At 43.5% G+C, this 13,482-nt stretch overlaps 1 protein-coding gene across 1 annotated transcript; it reads right to left on the reverse strand.

Moving 5' to 3' along the window:
• Positions 1-852: 852 nt before the first annotated feature.
• On the reverse strand, positions 853-2,092 carry LOC120716610. Its single transcript, XM_040004156.1, has one exon. It carries the CDS (start codon positions 1,977-1,979, stop codon positions 894-896), a length of 1,086 nt encoding a protein of 361 aa, XP_039860090.1. The 5' UTR covers positions 1,980-2,092; the 3' UTR covers positions 853-893.
• Positions 2,093-13,482: the final 11,390 nt, after the last annotated feature.

The following is a 13,482-nucleotide window of genomic DNA, read 5'->3' on the forward strand; positions in this document are numbered from 1 at the left end:
CCCAATCGTTACCACTGTCGTTGACAAACTTCCTGAGCATCTGTTTCAATGTCTGGTTAAACCGTTCTGTCAGCCCATCAGTTTGAGGGTGGTATGGTGAAGTTCTCAGACTCCAGATACCCAACAACTGATAAACTTGCTTTAACAAAGTAGACATGAAGTTAGTGCCTTGATCAGTTAGTATTTCTCGTGGAAACCCAACTCTTGCAAAGAACTGCACTAAACAAAATGCAATGGGCTTGGCCTTTATAGATTTTAAAGGGAACACCTCAGGATATTTTGTGGCATAATCTGTTACAACAAGCATGTAACGATTTCCTGCTTTGCTCCTCTCAACAGGCCCTACAATATCCATTCCAAGACGCTCAAAAGGAGTGCCGATGACAGGGAGAGGTTGGAGTGGAGCTCTATGGGGGATTTTAGCAGATGTTACCTGACACTGTGGGCCACTTTTACAAAACTGAGCCACATCTTTGCTAAGACCGGGCCAGTAGAAATTATGTTTGATGCGAGCTGTGGTCTTGTGTTTACCAAGGTGGCCAGCCCACGGAATAGAATGCCCTAAGGTGAGAATGGCGTTTCTAACCTTCTGGGGAACCACCAGCTCCAGCACAGATCCCTGCTGACGATAGAGAATGTCATTTTGAAAGATGTACTCACTGTTAAGAACCTGCTCCACTCCAGGTTCCTTTTCTTTGGCCTTCCGGAAAAGAGATATTAAAGATTGATCAGATTTTTGGAGTTCAGCGATTTCAGTTGGAATATTAAACCCTAGGGGTGACGATGTTGGCTCAGCGTCTGTTAGTGTATCCACAGGTGAAAATTTGAATTTCTCCTGCCTTCTTTGTCTGCGGGTCTTCCGTGGCTTCACCACAGTTGTCTCAAACTCCTCATTAAAAAAAAGGCAGGGCACTCAGGGTCTCAGAGTGGGTACTGACTTGCTTAGCCTGAGCTCTGGTAACGGCTACATTGCACTCCTCAGTCTGCTCAGACTCCAACAAATCAAAAAGCACAGGAAGGTCACGCCCTAACACGGCAGAGTAAGGCAAACTGTTCACAACACCCACATTCAGCGGATACATCTGTTCCTGAACTTTAATGTAGATGTCAGCTGTCGGATATCTTTTCTCATCTCCATGGACACAACAGATTGAAATTGTATCACTGGTGCGAACAATATTAGGTGGGGCAAAATCTGAGTGAATAAGAGACCGAGAACTGCCAGAGTCAAGAAGGGCATTGAGTAGAACCCCATTCACTTCAATCTGACTCATTTTGATGGATTTGTCACTCTCCTGCTCAGGATCAGCATTAGAACGGGGGGCAAAGCACATTTGCACCATTTTAGCAGAATTTCTTGGGCACATAGGTTTCGTATGGCCCTCTAATCCACAAAGATAACAAATGAGCTTCTTACCAGAGGCCTTTGGTGGTCTAGTGGTAGACTGAGGGGTCTTACTGGTGCTTGTATTTGCTGAATCCAGATGGTTTTGCTGAGGTATCTTCCGGGTGTCCCTCGATGCCTTCCATGCATTATGGCTCCATGCTTGCCCCTTCTTTCTGGCAGCAACAAACACATCAGCTAACCGAGCCGCTTCCATTGCTGAACCAGGGTTGTGTTCTCTGATCCAAACCTGAAGCTCAGGAGATAACATTCTGAGAAACTGCTCCAAGATTATAGTTTCACTAATGTCATGAATAGTTTTACCCTTTGGCTGGATCCATTTCCCATAAAGCTCCTTCAGTCTCGCATATAGCTCACGAGGGCTTTCATCTGGTTGAACATCCAGGGATCTGAATCTTTGCCTATATGTTTCAGGGTTAATGTCATATTTTGACAGAATAGCTGATTTCACTTTATCATAGTCTAATGAATCATCAATGTCCATGTGAACATAGGCACCTCTAGCTTTACCAGTAAGCAAGGGTATCAAACGAAAAACCCAATCTGATTTCTGCCATCGATAAGCTGTAGCCATACGTTCAAATGTGATCAGGAAATGTTCAATATCATCAGCTTCAGTTAATCTTTCCAATCTGCCCTCTATTTGTAGGGGAAACTGAAATGCTGGTAAAATGGCTGGATTGGAATTAGTCGTAACTGGTTCAGCCTGGGCCTGCTGATCAGAGGAAGAAGGATGAATATCAGACTCTAATGATTCAGAGCGAGCTTCTGCAGGATCTGATGGTGATGTTCTGACTTGGATTTCTGACTGCAGAAGTCTAAACTGATGTTGAAAGGCTTTAAATCGCTGTTCTTGTCGTGCATTTAACTCACTCTGTTTTGCATCCTGGACGTCTTGTTGTTCCATGTGAGCATGTAGAATATTGACTGGATCAGACAAAGTAGGCTCCTTTTCCACTCTCTCCACAACTTCAGTGACTCCTGAGGCTCCATTTTCCTCCTCTTCGCAGGTTTGCTGAGCAGATCCCTTTTTTTTTTTTTCCCCCCATTCTTGCCACCATGATGCATTCTTCTTCCTCATGGGGAAAAACAGAAGAAAGAAAAAAAAAAAGAAAAGAAAAAAGACCTGTGTCCAATACTGGATGATCCCACTGCTGCCACCAATTGTAAGGGAACAAGCGGTAAAGCATAAAGGACACAGGTGGTTTTAATTCAAAAAAGGGGTTTTATTGACCCAAAAATATGAAAATATATTTAACAAAGCCAAAACTTAAACAGGCAGACCAATAAAAGAGGTCAACTCAATAGACTAAACTCAAGATAATAATTAACAAAACCTCAAACAAACATATAACAAACTGACCTGCTGAAATGACACATGGGGGAACTTAAATACTGGTTTAGCTAAACCAAATGACACACACGGGGGGAAACAAGATGGCTGCCATATAACCAACTAATACAAAACAATTAAACAAACATGAAACACCTCCCAGGCAATGAAGCATGTGGTGCAATCCAATTAGGCTGTCAGTGGTACTTCAGGTCTCCCAGCCCTTTGCCAGACAGGAGGAGAAGCCAACCCCCAGGTAACTCAAACAAAGAAAGATGTATTAATATAACATAAAACAGAACTTTGACCTTGCAAGGTTAATATGTGTGCACGCCATATAAACATTGGAAGGTGTGATGGAAAAAGAAATACATTTAATAATGAAACAATATTGAACAATAAGTAGAATATTTTAAAGTAGTGACTGTAAATTAAACTAAAGTGAATCAACGGGTGGTGAGGTGTGGAGCTTACCATGTGTGGCATGCCATCACACCAGGCCTCAGCTTTCATCTTGTGGACAATCCTCTCAGTCACTCCTTCTCGTCATGGCACCTCACGACATCTACAAATTGAAAAAATGACACTCCTCTCGCCACACGGCTTTTGCCATGTGTCAACTCCCCAATGAGACATGTACAAGAATGTTGCACAGTCTCCCTAAAACAATCTCCAGGGTTTGTCCCTTGGAGCAGCTTCACTCCAAGCTGTAACCCTGTGTAAAAACATTAGTCAGCAATTAAATGTTAACACTCGCTGTGGAAAAAGTAACAATGGTCTCATCACAGTATGTCTCAAACTGTATTAATATCTCCCCTGTAATTTTCACATTTTCTCCAACATTTTCTCAACAACACAGTGTAATTTCATCATCAACATATAGCCTGTAACTACAGTTTTCTTCACACAAAATCTCAGTAATCCTGTGCTAGAAAAACATCAAGTTGTGTCCTGCTGTAAATCACATGATTAACCATCTGCTGTAAAAAGAAATGTAAATGTTAGCGCTGCGCAGGTGTATACACTCTTTCTCACAGTAATCTCTGTGAGCAACACAAGGTAGTGAATGGTACCTGGTAAATTCACAGACAGAAAAATTTAAACTAAAATGGTTAAATTTGCAAAGTTCACATAGTCATGTGACCCAAATTTCCTCCTGTGGTCTCCTGCTCCTGCAACAGAGACACACACAGAGATACATCCACACCTTTGTCAGGTGGGGGTTAACTTCACACAGTGGTGTTAAGTCAGTCAGTCTTGTCAGCTTTTGTCAGTCAGTCAGTTCCCCATTTATTTTAAAATTCTTACTCATTCACTCAGTGATTCCTTCTTTTGCTAATTGTGGAAATTATCGTCGCATTCGTTTCCACGCTCAGCAAAACGACGTCATTTCAAAAAGAAAAAGAATTTAGACTGGATTTCCTCCTTGAATCCTTTTGGACAGGAACTTGTTTCCTAATTGTCCCAAATAAGTGGCTTTCTCCTGAGCCCATTTTAATTTTGGAGAAGCTCACTTTGTAACAGTTTTTTCGACGACGCTTCGGTTCTAATTGTGCAGATCTGCTCAAACAGAGATCATCAAACAAAACTTTCAGTGCACCATGAAAGTAACAAAATAAAAGGAAAGAAAGAAAATAAAGGAAAGCGAAGGAAAGAAAGGCCTTGTTTAAGTCATGACACGTGTTCTTCATGCCAGGGGTAAAACAATGGCGGCTACCTCTTCGTTTTATATATTGCTTTTATTAGTGTTTCTAGGTCACAAAATAAACTTTTAAGATATTTTCAGGCGAGAATGTAGGTGTGTAAACTTCAAATATCTGACCGTTTTATCACGACATCCCAAATTAGCAACAGTTTTCTTACGATGTTGCTGATAGCCGGCTAGCTAGCTAGTGCGGCTAGCGGCTCTTCGCTAAAAAGCACCTGGGCTTGGCTTACAGTGAGGCGGCTGACACTCGTTTCACCACCCGATGGCTCGCCAAGAGACTGTGTCTCAGCTGGACTTATTTTTCGTTTATATGGGCTGATGATTTATTTATTCATTTTAGTAACGGTATAAACAGTGAAAGGTGGTTGTCCAGATGCTGGTCGATGTGGGAAAAATAACTGAGTTGTTTGGTGGTGGCTAACGTGGAGCTACAACAGAGGGAAGCTATCCACCGGTGTATGACAGAAAGGGCATGCGGGAAAAGAGACATACGAGGCGGCGAGGCGGCCGCCGATCAACCGGTGGTGGCTAACGCGGAGCTCAATCGTGGATCAGGGAAACCGAAGGCAGGAGAAGCAGGCAGCGGCCGGTCGGAGCATGAGGTGAACTGAATTTCAGGTAAGAAGTTATGAACTGCACTCTATTTGGGTCAGATATAAACCGAGTTTAGGTGTAGTTTATTTTCGTTGTGCTGACTTTTTACAATCACAATAACTCGTACTGCGTGCTATCTAGCACGACGGAGTTTCTATGCAGCTGTGCGCGCTAAGTTACTGATGTTGAACTTTATGACAGCCTCTCCTGTCATTCTCTCGCCTGTTGAACCTTCAGTCATGAAACTGATCAATGATCGGCTTTTCTCTCTTGTTTGTTTATCACGCTAAACAACAGCAGCACGTTTAAGCTTGATCAGTTGTTGTTATAATTCATTTGATTTTAATTTCTAGTATCAGCTGATGTTTGCTGGAGCCACAGCTGTAAAAAAGGGCTGGTCCAAACCAGGTGATGTCCTTACTGAACCATCAGAGCTGAACTAGTGATGGAGAAACAGGTTTACCTTTTAGGTGACATGAATGAGCTGAAGGGAAGTTATTAACTGTTTCTGAGAGATGAATAACACCAAGCTCCCTTTTCTGTGTAGCTGACAGCTGGTAACTGTGCAGGGGCGGATCTAGCAAAGCTTTTGCCAGGGGGGCAGGTAGGGCATTAACAGGGAGAGGGGGGCACAAAGACATACTTTTCTTTCTTACTCTCATATAAAATATTTACCTTTTATTAAATAGTTATCTGAATCTTACAACCAAAGTTTGTATAATAATACATAAGATTGGCTGTAGACCATTGTTAATCATTCAGAACACTGTGTAAAAATAACAAAAAACAAAAAGTGAATGCAAAAGTGCACAAATATTTATTTTACGTGTTTGATGTGTGTGGCGGGGCGTGGTCTGCAGTGCCGCTGCAGGGGAGGTGGACCCACCTCAGCGACATCTGCAATCACGCCTCTCAGGCGTAAAGTCTGTGCTCTCTTGGCTGTTTTTTTTTTTTGTATGTGTCGGGCTGTGAGATGAAAAGCTACAGCCAGCTGTGTGGGTACAGCAACTATGTGTGAAAAGTGGTCCATAACGTAATGCTTCAAAGTGTGTTCATGCAAACATTGTCGGGTCTGCTCATGAACCTCTGCGTACAGCGTCTGCAAATCGGGGCTGTACGAGGTCACCTCATCTTTACACAAAACTGTAAGTTTTCATCTGTGAGGCGCGAGCGGTGTTTGGTTTTACCATAGTTCATGGTGGAGAATGGCTGCTCTGCTGAGTTTTGCTCTCTGTAGCCGTTTGAATGGCAAACTACACTGATTAGCGGCGGCATAGGCACACTTAAAATTTCTTCTGAAATTTTTGCTTTCTAGTTTAATTATGCTGCTTCTGTTTCACACAGTAGCAAGCAGGGACTGATGTGTGTGTCTCTGAAAAAGACTGAAACTGCCAGCTGGAAGCCTGTAGCATGTGTGATCGAGAAGGCCATACAACATTTGCCTGAATCACAGGAAACAGTGTAAAGCTGTCAAACAGAATAAAAACCAATAAGAAAACTGTAATAACTGTGTGGGCTGTCCAAGTGTCAGGGAACCCTTGGATGACTTGCTAAACTGGCACCCAACTGTTCCCAACGTGTGTAGCATGACGGCCCACTGCCTGTACAACCGTGCGAATGTTGATGCAGGTAACGGTGGAATTGGCTCGAGCAGCTAAAGCAACTGCGGCAGGCTCAAGTAGAAGCTCAGTGTTGGAAACCCTGGTTCCTCGGTCTAAGTCTCTGCTAACTCACTGACTTTGTCCATCACATTGCACAAAATGGGGGAAGCTTGAGATCGAGACATTTAAATGGATGGAGGCTGAATGGGCAGTGTGTCTACTTCCCCTGCTATCTTGGGAGACTCCAACAGTAGCATTGCAGGGCTTTGTGCGTGTCTGCAAAGCTGTGTTAGATCGTATAGAACCATGAGAACAGCCATCACTGCTTATGGGGTTCTTTTCCAGAGGCAGGCACTGACCATTTGACTATCCCCAGAAACTAAAAAAAAAAAAAAGGGGGGGGGCAAGTAATTGTAGCTAGGATCGTTAAAGGGAGACATCCACAATGCTGAAGCTGGTGGTCCTTGAACAACTAACTGGGAGCCAAAGGAAAGCCATCCAGTCCAAGCATTAAAGAAAAGGCATCTCACTCCCAAGGAGATACACACTGGGTTATGGTGGAGTTGAGCTGTACATAGGCCCTGGTCTGTGATATTCTGGTTCAACGTGAGGTATTGTTGGAGGCAGAATGACTGGAGATTAGGTGTGTACATTTTGATGTTTACAAATGTCGAAGTGATGTCAGATAAAATTAAACATAAAGGTAAAACACATCGAGTTAGCTTCCACCTTGCACACCCCTTAATTTGGGGGATAGATAGGTCCTTGATTCACTTCACAGAAGATTTTCAACTGGAGCAGTCTCACTGTGACACCAGACTCAGCCTTGTGATAAAAGTAGAAGGTCAAATTATGCCCCAACACAGTGCAGTCAAACCCCAATTTTTTGATAGTTAGGGACAAATTATTCGTAGTGAGGCATGACAATCGCACTGGAGACAAACACCTATTTCTTGGTGCCCAAAAGCCATCTGGAATTAAGCTTCTAGCCAGCTCATTATAACCCAATGGCTGGTCACATGGGGTATGCTAAAAATCTGGACTGAATTATGGGCCGATTTTAATGGCCAAGCATCCTGGGGGATGTTTGCTGGTGGTGTGCATATTGCGCAGAGTTCCAATTAGTGTACCAGTTGCCCATTCCAAATGCACCTTTGTGGCCATTAACATTAATAGAGATCCTGTGCAAGTGCAGTAGTGTGGACCTCATTGGACCATTTCCCCAGAGTGCACAGGGATATCATCTTATTAGATTCTGCAACATGATTTCCCAAAGTAGTGCTGCTGCGCAGAATTTCCAAAAAGAGTGCGGCATAGACACTGTTTCAGGTAACGTCCCGAGTTAGTGTCACAAAAGAGACAGTGACTGACCAGAGTGCCTCACACTTTAGAAGAGTTGTATCAATTGCTGAACAGGTGTATACCACCCTGAGACTGATGGGCCGGTGAAATGCCTGAATAAGACTTTGCCGTCCATGATTCATCAATTTATTCATGAGGATGAACACAAATGGTATCACTGATTAGACCTTCTGTTGTCTGCAATCCAGGAAATGGCCCAGGCCACTGAATTTTTTTTCCCTTTGAGCTTTTGTTTGGCTTATGTAAATATTGGACCAACATGAGGAAAACTGGGAGGAGGGTCCAAGTCAGAGTAAAAACAAAACTCAGTATGTCCTGGACTTCATACACTGGAAAGGTTATCGTGGGAAAATTGCTCCAGGAATGTCAACACTGCCTGTACAACACAGGAACTAGAATCAATTAGGCAATTTACACTGGGAGATAAAATATTTGCTTTCTTCACCAAGCTCAAAGTTAGTAAAAGTAACTGGTAAGTAGTGAGTGGGAGATATTGATTACAGAGATATTGATTATATGATATTGAAGTGGTGGGTTCAGCCAAGGGTGGAGCCACATTACCTTAACCTCCTGAAATGCATGCAGAGAGCAGAGTCAGTTTCTCTTGTGACGATGGTAAAGGACAGAGATAAGCTGGGGCATGATGCGCCACATTCAACCATTCCTGTCTCACTCCTTTGTAATCACGATCACATGCCAGACAGTGGCAAATGTTGCTACACTGCAACAGCAGTTTGCAGATGTGTTCTTAAATTTTTCACAAATTGTTCAGAATGAATTGGCTGTGATGCAGAAGCTGGGAGTAATAGATGAATGGTGCATGGTGTAGCACTATAGTTCCTATGGTGAAGAAAGTTGGGTCTATGCGGTTCTGTGTAGACTACCACAAGGTGAATAAGGTGTCACATTTTGATGCTTTAATGTATAATATGTTTAAACTGCAGTATATCTCAGTTCAGCCATACAGCTCTGAGAAGAGGCAGAACAACTCTGCATGGATTATTTGGGTGCAAGGGCAGAATTTAGAAGGAATGCACTGCATCAGATGGAAGTACTGTGTTCCCTCGTTTATCACGGGTGTTACGTTCTAAATATAACCCACAATTTTTTACAAATATTATAGATGTTTTAAGGCCGTAAAACCCCTCACTACACACTTCATACACTTTTCTCGGACAGGCATCAACATTTTCACACGTTTCCCTCTTGTTTAAACACTCTCAAAGTTCAAACCTTCATAAGTCCAGTATTATAGAATCAAACCAAAGCTCAAACCCTGTTTTCAGGTCCAGAACATGGGAATTGAGCAGCTGCGAGAGAATTCAGCATTAATGAATCAATGGTAGGGAAGTAGAGGGAGCAAGAAGAATGAGTTGAGCAAAGTTTGACTGTTTGGTTTTACTTAATGCGCCTTGTAATCCTTTGACGTCGACACTGTTGTGTTTGTTTTATTCTGCTAGCTACTTGTAATCGGAAGGTTGCCGGTTCGAGCCCCGGCTTGGACAGTCTCGGTCATTGTGTCCTTGGGCAAAACACTTCACCTACCGCCTACTGGTGTTCGCCAGAAGGGCCGATGGCGCGATATAACAGCCTCGCTTCTGTCAGTCTGCCCCAGGGCAGCTGTGGCTACAGCTGTAGCTTGCCTCCACCAGTGTGTGAATGTGTGTGTGAATGGGTGGATGACTGGGTGTGTAAGGCGCTTTGGGGTCCCTAGGGGGGACTAGTAAAAGCGCTATACAAATACAGGCCATTTACCATTTAATGTTATTTTACTAATATGTTAATATAGGACAAGGTTCAGTTAGCTCTGCACAGAAACAGCTGGTAAAAAATGTCCTCCAAAGAGCTCATTTTTACTTTAGTACTTTGTATGCATTTCAGCACCTGTACCTTTTTACTTTTACTTGAGTAAAGAAGTTGAATTAGTACTTCAACTTTTCCCAGTGTATCTGTACTTGCTCTTAGCTTAAGAATGTCTGTACTTTCTAAAAGAACCCAACATTAATATTGATAGTAGGGTTAGTAGTCAAGAGCATTTGAGTTAAGGTGCACAAGTGTGAGCAGTTTCAGGTCTGACTAGATGAGATGACAGTGCTGGCACTGTCATGTCACTGGAAGGCCACTCTAGTGTTAAAGTAAAAACAAACAAACAGACAAATAATACTCCAGCTGATTAATATCAGAATCTCAGGTGCTTACTTGTCCCTGGCTACAGCCAGCCTGCAAACAAAACTACTACAAAAGGCTCTCTCTTCCCACACTCTGGGAACCAGTGGAGGTTTTAGTGCCCAAAACAGTAACTTGTATACGAGCAGCATTGTATAAGAAGCAGAAGGACCTCCATTACTTCTTTTTCCATCATATTTCCCACCATTAACTATACAGAAATTCCCCTTATATGGACCCAAAGATGAGTGCAAAAGAAATAAACAAACCCTGATTTGTTTCTCATAGAGTAAGTCCAACTAAATTTGTCAAATGGGACAAGTAACGCAGTTTCTCTTTCTCTTTCTCACATGCACAAACATATACACACAGTGACCAGATGGAAGGCATAGGAAAGCATGTTAGCCATGAGATAAGCCTCCTTTGTTAGCTGGTTGACACTTAGACGCCATTAATTAGACTGGGCCCAAGGAAACAGGCCATTGACTTAACTAATAGCTGGTTCTTTTGTATCTCTCTGTGTGTTTGTGTGGTACAATCTCCTATTTCTCTAAATAACTCCAACTTGTAATTTTACTTTAGACATGGCATTCCAGCTCGCAATGGAACGGTTCGCAGTCGAGTGTGAAGCAGAACATGTTCCCTCTAAGCCTGAAGGGAAAAAGAAGGAACACACATGTAAAGGAAGCACTTAAAACATGTGGTTATCCTAATTGGGCGTTTATAAAGTCAGCAAAGATGCACAGAAAAGAAGATCAGAGACCAGCGAGGGAGGATAAGAAAGACAGACGCAACAACATTGTCATCCGCTATGTAGCCGGTGTATCAGAGAAACTCAGGAGAGTTTTCTCCAAGCACGACATCCCAGTGTACTTCAGACCCAGCAGCACACTCAGACAAAAACTGGTTCACCCGAAAGACAAAACTCCTAAACACAAACTTAACAATGTGGTGTATGCTGTACAGTGCAGCGAGGAATGCCCAGACCTCTACATCGGAGAGACCAAACAGCCACTTCACAAGTGCATGGCACAACATAGAAGAGCCACCTCCACGGGACAAGACTCAGCAGTTCATCTGCATCTAAAGGACAAAGGTCACTCTTTTGAGGATGCCAACGTTCACATTTTGGACAGAGAGGACAGATGGTTTGAAAGAGGAGTGAAATAAGCCATTTACGTCCACTGTGAGCGACCATCTTTGAACAGAGGCGGTGATTTACGACACCAACTGTCTGCCATCTATAATCCAGTTTTAAGATCCCTTCCCAGACGCCTTAACGCCCACTCACATCCTGGGCCATCTGACCTCAGGAAATCACATGATAGGGTGGGGCCAGGTTTCACAATGAGCTCACCCGAAACCCTGGCTGATTAGGACCCCCACCCGCTTTCACACCTTGGCTCATGTGATTAGGTAGAGGATCATCAGGGGGTCCTTTGTCCCTCCTTGGGGGGAAACTCCCACTGGGTTTAAATCTGGGACTCCCCACCAATTGACCCTTAGAACTGAAGAAGCTTCTCGGAGGAGAGGTGAAACGTCTTCAAGCAACTCAAAGAAGTCCAGACGCTTTTCTTTCCAAGCTCCTTAGTCTACGTTGACCTGCATGACTGAGAACCTTCATAGACAAAACATAGGTTAACAATTTAAAGCAGTTCTGCAGCAATGGAGGTTGCTCAAGCCTTAAAAGCTGGTGCTACTAATTCCTACAGGTGTTTCAACTTTTCTGGATTGCTTACAACTCTCTCTGTCTGCTACAACTGCTTATTTGTACTATACTTTCATTTCAGAGAGCAATGAGACATTAAACTGCATAATATTCCCCAAAAAAACTGCAAAAATTGGGGTGTTCTAAAACTTTTGATCAGTAGTCTACATCCCAAGATACTAATTATTATGTTTGGAATTTTATATAAAATATTCAAATCCTTTTTTTTTAATATATATATATATATAAAAAAAAGTGATGGGAGAAGGGAGCCGGAGATCGACAGACGGATTGGGGCTGCAGCTGCAGTAATGCAGACGATGCACCGGTCCGTCGTGGTGAAGAGGGAGCTGAGTGTAAAAGCGAAGCTCTCAATTTACCGGTCGATCTACGTCCCTACCCTCACCTATGGCCACGAGCTGTGGGTAATGACCGAAAGAACGAGATCGCGGATACAAGCGGCAGAAATGAGCTTCCTCCGAAGGGTGGCTGGCCTCTCCCTTAGAGATAGGGTGAGAAGTTCGGTCATCCGGGAGGGGCTCAGAGTAGAGCCGCTGCTGCTCCACATCGAAAGGAGCCAGCTGAGGTGGTTCGGGCATCTGACAAGGGCGCCTCCTGGGTGTTCCAGGCATGTCCCACCGGGAGGAGGCCCCGGGGCAGACCCAGGACACACTGGAGAGATTATATGTCTCGGCTGGCCTGGGAACGCCTTGGTGTTCCCCCGGATAAGCTGGAGGAGGTGGCTGGGGAGAGGGAGGTCTGGGCCTCTTTGCTTAGGCTGCTGCCCCCGCGACCCGGCCTCGGATAAAGCGGATGAAGATGGATGGATGGATGGATATTCAAATCCTTTGAAGAGTCATCCTACAAAGTCTGTCTATGATCAATCCAAGAAAATTACATAAACTTCTTCAAAATGACATTGCAGTCATGGTGAAATTTGGGCTGGTTCCAGTAGGGCTGCTCAATTAATCGAATTTTAATCACGATTACGATCTGGGCTTTCAACGATCATTAAAAATGACTGAGCCGATTATTAGCCCCTCCCTCATTTATCCGCGACACCTTAAAGGCCGGTCCGTGAAAATATTGTCGGGCATAAACCGGTCCGTGGCGCAAAAAAGGTTGGAGACCGCTGATTAAGAGGACCCGAGGGAAGCTCGGAAAGCTAAGCAGAAGTTATTTGGAGAGGAGAGTGACTGCCGTTGGTTGAAAAGAGAGGTAAAAAAAAACTTCAGTGGTGTTGCACACTATTTTATATTATTTTTTTAAAGTCATTTTAAAGCCGGTCAGAGCAGCACGCTCCGTTTTGTGTAACTATTTTTAAATCCCTGTAGAACCTGAACCGTGTAAGCTAGCGCAATAATTTGTTTTGCATATGAAACCAGAGGAGTTGTACTTACATCTTATGCCATCAGCTTGTCCTCGGTCACGGTTTCCTTCCACATAAAGCTTTGCAAAAATTGCATAAAAAGCCCTTGCAGGAACAAAAACATAATATTCCAGAAACATGCTTTGCTGATCCGATCAGCTGTTCCTAATACTTCCCACAGTGAAACAGACATCAGCGCGAACTATCGCATGTCCGCCATTTCCTGGCCGAAACCG

The sequence above is a fragment of the Simochromis diagramma genome, unplaced genomic scaffold (genome assembly GCF_900408965.1).
Source record: "Simochromis diagramma unplaced genomic scaffold, fSimDia1.1 OVJJ01000565.1, whole genome shotgun sequence".
Lineage (NCBI taxonomy): Eukaryota > Metazoa > Chordata > Actinopteri > Cichliformes > Cichlidae > Simochromis > Simochromis diagramma.